The 8,260-nt window shown below is 48.1% G+C and overlaps 1 protein-coding gene across 3 annotated transcripts in view; it reads left to right on the plus strand.

Annotated features, from left to right (window-relative positions):
* eva1ba (eva-1 homolog Ba (C. elegans)) overlaps nt 1–8,014 on the plus strand; it is a 116,667-nt gene extending 108,653 nt beyond the window's left edge. For all 3 annotated transcript variants that reach the window (XM_072501940.1, XM_072501949.1, XM_072501956.1), the window contains one exon: nt 6,503–8,014. In XM_072501940.1, the coding sequence (XP_072358041.1) occupies nt 6,503–6,960 (458 nt within the window). In that variant the 3' untranslated portion in view covers nt 6,961–8,014. The remainder of the gene's footprint in view (nt 1–6,502) is intronic.
* The last annotated feature ends 246 nt before the right edge of the window (nt 8,015–8,260 follow it).

An 8,260-nucleotide genomic window follows, 5' to 3' on the forward strand; every position in this document is an offset into this window, starting at 1 on the left:
ATCTGGATCTTGCCCAGCGACGGTCCGATGATGAGGGTCTGTTTACTATTGATGCTCACTGTGCTTGATTGATTAACTGTGAAAGTGGCACAGAGAAAGGTAAAATTGTAGGAGTTTGAAGGAATTTGGAGCTGTAAGCATGAGAAAACAGACATTTTAAAACACTGTGAATTAAAACTGTTACACACATAGTGCACGATCAAATAGCCCTCGTCGCGCCTGACTGGGTGACGCGACAAGGCCATTAAATCACCTGAGAGGTCTCGCGTGGTATTTAACGGTCTTATCGCATCACCCAGTCGGGCGCGACGAGGCCGTTCGACCGTGCCCATAGATGTCGCTCTGGTGCAGTGAGCCCTGGACAAAGGGAAAGTTCCAGTTGGTGGCCAAAGTTACTCCGGACCTGGGAAAGTGCGATACTGCCACTCACCTCGGAGAGTGAAAATTTAACAGTTGTAAGGGGTTTCACCAAACTCCTGCCATAACTCGGGCAATTGCAGCCATTTAGTTGCAAGTTGCACCAGAGTTACGGTGGGAGACTGATGAACCGTTGTGATATTTCAGAGCTCATGCATAGGGACATCGGAACAGGAGTAGGCCATTCAGCCTGTCAAGCCTGCTCCGCCATTTAATGTGAACATGGCTATTCGGACATATCAATGCCCTTGACATCCACAATCCCCATAACCCTTTATATTATTGTTAATCAAAAATCTATCAATTTCTGCTTTAAACATGCTTAGTGACTGAGCTTCCACAACCCTCTGGGGGAGAGAATTCCAAAGATTCACAACTGTATGAGTAAAACAATCTCACCTGGTCACGGTCCTAAATGACGACCCCTTATTTTGAAATTGTGCCCCCTGGTTCTAGACTCCCCAACCAAGGGAAACATCTTACCTGCATCTACCTTGCCTATTCCTTTAAATATTTTGTAGGTTTCAATGCGATTACCTCTCATTCTTTGAAACTCTAGAGAATCCCGGCCCAGTTTCCCCAATCTCTCTTCGTAAAACAGTCCCACCATCCCCAAAACAAGTCTGGTGAGCCTTCTTTACACTCCCCCTATGGCAACAATATCCTTTCTGTGATAAGACGATCAAAACTCTGCATCCTAAATGTAGTAACCGCCAACCGATGAAGCGAGGGAAACGTGGCGGTCTGCAGGTTAGACTGAAGCAACGCAGTTTCAAGACCCCTCTCCCCAGCATACTCCTGGCAAACGTCCAAGCGACCGAAAACAAGCTGGATGAACTTAACGCCGGATTTACCTCTCAGAGGGAAGTAAGAGACTGCTGTGTGCTCTGTTTCACAGAGGCATGGCTCACCCCCGCCTCACCGGACTGTGCCGTACAACCTGAAGGCTTCTCAATTCACCAGGCGGACCGCACCGCGTCATCAGGCAAAGCGAAGGGTGGAAGGGTTTGCCTCTTCATCAACTCCACCTGGTGCTTGGATGTGGTGACCCTGGCGACCTACTGCTCCCCGGACCTGGAATACCTGACCGTGAATTGCCGCCCATACTAAATTCCACGTGAGTTCACTTCAGCCATTATCACAGCGGTCTACAACCCACCCCAGGCAGAAGTGAGGAAGGCGCTGGATGAACTGTACACAGTTATAAACAACTACGAAACAGAACACCCGGAGGCCTTGTTCATCGTGGCCAGAGACTTCAACAAGGCTAACTCAAGAATGTACAGCCAAAATTCCACCAGCACATCTCCTGTCCCACCAGGGGCGACAAACTCTTGACCACTGCTACCATTCCATCTCCCGACCGTACTTTTGGAAATCAGACTATAAGACGGTGCTCCTTCTCCCGCATACAAGCAGAAACTCAAGCGGGAGAATCCAGCTAAGAAGATTGTGCAGTGCTGGTCCGAGGAAACAGAAGAGCGCATACATGACTGCTTAGAGACAGTGGACTGGTCCATATTTAAGAACTCAGCGACCAACTTAAATGAGTATGCCACCACCGTCACAGACTTCATCAGCAAATGTGTGGACGACTGCGTGCCAAAGAAAGCAGTACGTGCGTTCCCCAAACGGAAACCATGGCTCAATCGCGAGATTGACTCCCTACTGAAGGACAGATCGGAGGCATGCAAGTCACACGACCCTGACCTATACAAGAAATCCAGGTATGACCTCCGCAAAGCCATCCAAGATGCCAAGAGAGAATATCAAACCAAGCTAGAGTCACAGACAGGCTCCCGGCGGTTGTGGCAAGGACTAAACAACATAACGGGCTACAAAGCGAAGCCGAGTAGTATCTCCGGCAGCAGCGCACCCCTCCCCGATGAACTCAATGCATTCTGTGCTCGGTTGAGCAGGTAACCAACAATCCACTGGCGAGTGCCAGCAGCCCATAACTCACCCATACCCACCATCACAGCTTCCGAAGTCAGATTGGCCTTCCTGAAAGTGAACCCTCGGAAGGCGACGGGCCCGGTCGGGATCCCTGGTTGTGCACTCAGAGCCTGTGCGGACCAGCTGGCAGAGGTGTTCGCAGACATCTTTAACCTGTCCTTACTCCACTCCGAGGTCCCCACCTGCTTCAAGGAGGCCACCATCGTACTGGTGCCAAAGATGAACCAGGCAACGTGCCTCAATGACAACCGTCCAGTGGCCCTGGCTTCAGTCATAATGAAGTGCTTCGAGAGGTTGATCATGAAGCACATCACCTCCATACTCCCAGAACGCCTTGATCCACTGCAATTCGCATAGCGTCGCAACCGGTCCACAGCAGACGCCATTTCCCCGGCCCTACACTCATCCCTGGAGCATCTCGACACAAGGAGTCCTACATCAGCATCCTATTTATTGACTACAGCTCTGCCTTCAACACCATCATCCCAGCCAAGCTCATATCAAAGCTCCAAAACCTAGGACTTGGCTCCGCATTCTGCAACTGGATCCTAGATTTTCTGACCAACAGACCACAATCAGTAAGAATGAACAACAACACCTCCTCCACAATAGTCCTCAACACCGGCACCCCGCAAGGCTGCGTACTTAGCCCCCTACTCTACTCCCTGTACACACACGACTGCGTGGCAAAACTTGGTTCCAACTCCATCTACAAGTTTGCTGACGATATGACCACAGTGGGCCGGATCTCGAATAACAACGAGTCAGAATACAGGAGGGAGACAGAGAACCTAGTGGAGTGGTGCAGTGACAACAATCGCTCCCTCAATGCCAGCAAAACTAAAGAACTGGTCATTGACTTCAGGAAGCAAAGTACTGTACACACCCCTGTCAGCATCAACGAGGCCGAGGTGGAGATGGTTAGCTGTTTCAAATTCCTAGGGGTGCACATCTCCAAAAATCTGTCCTGGTCCACCCACGTCGACGCTACCATCAAGAAAGCACAACAGCGCCTATACTTCCTCAGGAAACTTAGGAAATTTGGCATGTCCACATTAACCTGTACCAACTTTTACAGATGCACCATAGAAAGCATCCTATCTGGCTGTATCACAGCCTGGTATGGCAACTGCTCGGCCCAGGCCCGCAAGAAACTTCAGAGTCGTGAACACCGCCCAGTCCATCACACAAACCTGCCTCCCATCCATTTACTCCATCTCCACCTCCCGCTGACTGGGGAAAGCGGGCAGCATAATCAAAGACCCCTCCCACCTGGCTTACTCACTCTTCCAACTTCTTCCATCGAGCAGGAGATACAGAAGTCTGAGAAAATACACGATCAGACTCAAAAACAGCTTCTTCCCGCTGTTACCAGGCTCCTAAATGACCCTCTTATGGACTGACACTACACCCTGTATGCTTCCTCCGATGCCGGTGCTTATGTAGTTACATTGTATATCTTGTGTTGCCCTATTATGTATTTTCTTTTCTTCCCTTTTCTTCCCATGTACTTAATGATCTGTTGAGCTGCTCGCAGAAAAATACTTTTCTCTGTACCTCGGTACACGTGACAATAAACAAATCCAATCCAATCCAATCCAATGTGCGATCTAACAAAGCTCCTATATAATTGAAGCTAGATCTCACTATTCCTGAAACTATAATGTGGAGGTGCCGGCATTGGACTGTGGTGAGCACAGTAAGAAGTCTTACAGCATCAGGTTAAAGTCCCAACAGGTTTGTTTCAAATCACTAGCTTTCGAAGCACTGCTTCTTCCTCAGGTGAATGAAAATGTAGGTTCCAGAAACATATATCTCGACAAAAGTCAAAGATACAAGACGATACTTTGAATGCAAGTCTTTGCAGGTAATTAAGTCTTTACAGCTCCAGATGGAGCAGGTTAAAGAGGTGTGAATTGTCTCAAGCCAGGACAGATGGTAGGATTTTGCAAGCCCAGGCCTTTTGGTGGGGGGTGAATGTAATGCAACATGAATCCAAGGTCCCGGTTGAGGATGTACTCATGTGTGCGGAACTTGGCTATAAGTTTCTGCTCGGCGATTCTGCGTTGTCGTGCGTCCTGAAGGCTGCCTTGGAGAACGCTTACCCGTAGATCAGAGGCTGAATGCCCTTGACTGCTGAAGTGGTCCCCGACTGGAAGAGAACATTCCTACCTGGCGATTGTCGCACGATGTCCGTTCAGCCGTTTTTGCAGCGTCTGTCACAACGGATGAACGGACACCGCGTGACATCACCAGGCAGGAATGGTCCCTTCCAGTCGGGGAACACTTCAGCAGTCGAGGGCATTCAGCCTCTGATCTCCGGGTAAGCGTTCTCCAAGGCGGCCTTCAGGACGGGCGACAACGCAGAATCTCCGAGCAGAAACCTATAGCCAAGTTCCGCATACATGAGTACTGTTTCAACCGGGACCTTGGATACATGTCGCATTACATTCATCCACCACCATCTGGCCTGGGTTTGTGAAATCCTACCAACTGTCCAGGCTTGAGACAATTCACACCTGGTATTAGTGAGCGGCAGCATGGTTTTGTGAAGGGGAGGTCGTGTCTCACTAACTTGATAGAGTTTTTCGAAAAGATCACAAAGATGATTGATGCAGGTAGGGCAGTGGATGTTGTCTATATGGACTTCAGTAAGGCCTTTGACAAGGTCCCTCATGTAGATTGGTACAAAAGGTGAAGCCACATGGGATCAGGGGTGAGCTGGCAAGATGGATACAGGACTGGCTAGGTCGTAGAATGCAGAGAGTAGCAATGGAAGGGTGCTTTTCTAATTGGAGGGCTGTGACTAGTGGCGTTCCGCAGGGATCAGTGCTGGGACCGTTGCTGTTCGTAGTATATATAAATGATTTGGAGTAAAATGTAAGTGGTCTGATTAGTAAGTTTGCAGCCGACACAAAGGTTGGTGGAATTGCGGATAGTGATGAGGACTGTCAGAGGATACAGCAGGATTTAGATCATTTGGAGACTTGGGCAGAGAGATGGCAGATGGAGTTTAATCCGGACAAATGTGAGTTAATGCATTTTGGAAGGTCTAATGCAGGTAGGGAATATACAGTGAATGGTAGAACCCTCAAGAGTATTGAAAGTCAGAGAGATCTAGGTGTACAGGTCCACAGGTCACTGAAAGGGGCAACACAGGTGGAGAAGGTAGTCAAGAAGGCATACAGCATGCTTGCCTTCATTGGCCGGGGCATTGAGTATAAGAATTGGCAAGTCATGTTGCAGCTGTATAGAACCTTAGTTAGGCCACACTTGGAGTATAGTGTTCAATTCTGGTCGCCACACTACCAGAAGGATGTGGAGGCTTTAGAGAGGGTGTAGAAGAGATTTACCAGGATGTTGCCTGGTATGGAGGGCATTAGCTATGAGAGCGGTTGAATAAACTTGGTTTGTTCTCATTGGAACGACGGAGGTTGAGGGGCGACCTGATAGAGGTCTACAAAATTATGAGGGGCATAGACAGAGTGGATAGTCAGAGGCTTTTTCCCAGGGTAGAGGGGTGAATTACTAGGGGGCATAGGTTTAAGGTGCGAGGGGCAAGATTTAGAGGAGATGTACGAGGCAAGTTTTTTTACCGAGAGGGTAGTGGGTGCCTGGAACTCGCTGCTGGAGGAGGTGGTGGAAGCAGGGACGATACTGACATTTAAGGGGCATCTTGACAAATACATGAATAGGATGGGAATAGAGGGATACGGACCCAGGAAGTGTAGAAGATTTTAGTTTAGATGGGCAGCATGGTCGGCACAGGCTTGGAGGGCCGAAGGGCCTGTTGCTGTGCTGTAGTTTTCTTTGTTCTTTCTTTGTTCTTTAACTTGGGGTTACCCCTATCTCTGGATCTGTAATGACTTAATTACCTGAAAATGCTCGCATTCAAAGCATTGTCTTGCATCTTTGACTTGTTCCTGGAACATACCTCTCCATTCACCTGAGGAAGGAGCAGTGCTCCGAAAGCTAGTGATTTGAAACAAACCTGTTGGACTTTAACCTGGTGTTGTAAGACTTCTTACTGAAACTATAAGGTAACGCATTTCAGAATTCATGTGTCACTGCTGGGAGATTGCTGTTAAAGATGGGACTAACTTTGGTGCAATGCTTCCTTTTTTCGCAGCAAACCCAGAAAAGGCTGCCTTGTACTTCATCACTGGGGTGTGCTTTGGCCTCATCCTGACTCTGTGCCTGCTGGTAATCCGAATATCCTGCCACACTCGCTCAAGAACAACTGCCCCAGTCAAGAGGAAGGTCGAGGAAGGTAGCGAGGAGGAGGACGATGAGGAGGACGAGGAGGAGGATGAGTTGGACAGCGTGCCGCCCACAACGACGGACATGACCCTGGCCAACCACACCCAGACCAACACCAGCTCCAATGTGAACGTCTTCACATCTGCTGAGGAGCTGGAGCGCGCCCAGCTGCTGGAGGAGAGAGAGCGCATCATCCGTGAGATCTGGCGCAGCGGGCAGCCAGACATTCTGGGCAGTGGGTGCCATCAGTTTGAATTGGAGCTGTTACCCAATGGAGGTCAGAGAGAACATCGGACCTGGAGCCCAAACTCTGAGCATAAGTATTAGGAGAAAAAAGATATTACCCGTATATTAAAAGAAAACACATATTTTTTAAATTAGCCACAGACACATGGACAACACAGAACCAAAGATGAGTAGATAAGAATTTCAGAGCGAGATTCTCTGGCCTCTCTGCAGCGTGTTTCTTGGCGGCGGGAGGCAGCCTGCCATTGGCCGGTGGCGAGAGCCTCTGGTCCCACTGCTGCCAATAGGATTTCCCATTGCATCCACCCTACCCCGCAGGGAAACCTGTGACAGGGAGCGTCAGCAGCGAGACTGGACGATCCCGCCCTAGGTGTATGAAATTACCAAAGTTGGAAAGCACAAAGAACCAAAATAGAACCAAACATTTGCAGACTAGGAATTGCAAGCAGGCTATTCATTTAGTGTAGATTTGTATGTCTAGCCAAGCTGTGTTGGTAATGCTGTTAGTACCCAGTTATTGGGTTGAAGTCACTGCCTGTATATGAGCTGGATAACTCCCGACTCATTCGACCAATGGGGAAGGAGCAATGCCTTCACCAAGGGAAGTCCACCTGGTTGGAACCTGTTGTTTCAGATCGTGACAAAGCAACCTCCTCCCAAAGAGGAAGTGACCCAATCGCGGGGCCACTTGAATGTGTTGGCTTTAACCGTCACAAGCAATAGCCACTGATTCTAGAGGGAATTTCACCAATTTTCTTTGAAACCTCCCCAATCCCCTCTAGACGTAAGACCAAATCAAACTTTATATCTAATATTTTTGTTTATTCATAAACACTATTTTCTGATGGGCTCTTGACAGCTTGATATTTTAGAATATATAACTGGTGCAATGATCTGGATTGGTTTCCAGAACCTCATTGCCTATGGTGCTTGGACTCTTTAAGAAATGCACTTGTGGAAAATGGTACTGTTTTTATAGCTTTACCCACAATGGGACCAATGTGTTACATGTCACTTACCTGTATAGTCCAATGTGTTACATGTCACTTACCTGTATAGTCCAATGTGTTACATGTTGACTTATCTATATGTATCTTATCTATATGATCAGTACATTACACGTGTCATACCTTCATTGACCAATGTGTTGCATGTGATGTACCTGTATGGACCAGCTGGTTACAAGTGAGTGTATAAACCAGTGCATTACATGTAACTTACCCACAAGGAAGACATTGCTGCATGTGACTATTACAAGTTCCTTATTATTTGTGTCTTAGCAACACAAAGGGCTGGACTTTTGCTACCAAGAGATTTTGAAACTCACCCAAGCATTTGTAGTGACCTAATAATAGCTCTTGGGAAAATGTCAACAAAGAAC

Source organism: Scyliorhinus torazame, chromosome 1 (assembly GCF_047496885.1).
Source record: "Scyliorhinus torazame isolate Kashiwa2021f chromosome 1, sScyTor2.1, whole genome shotgun sequence".
NCBI classification, from domain to species: domain Eukaryota; kingdom Metazoa; phylum Chordata; class Chondrichthyes; order Carcharhiniformes; family Scyliorhinidae; genus Scyliorhinus; species Scyliorhinus torazame.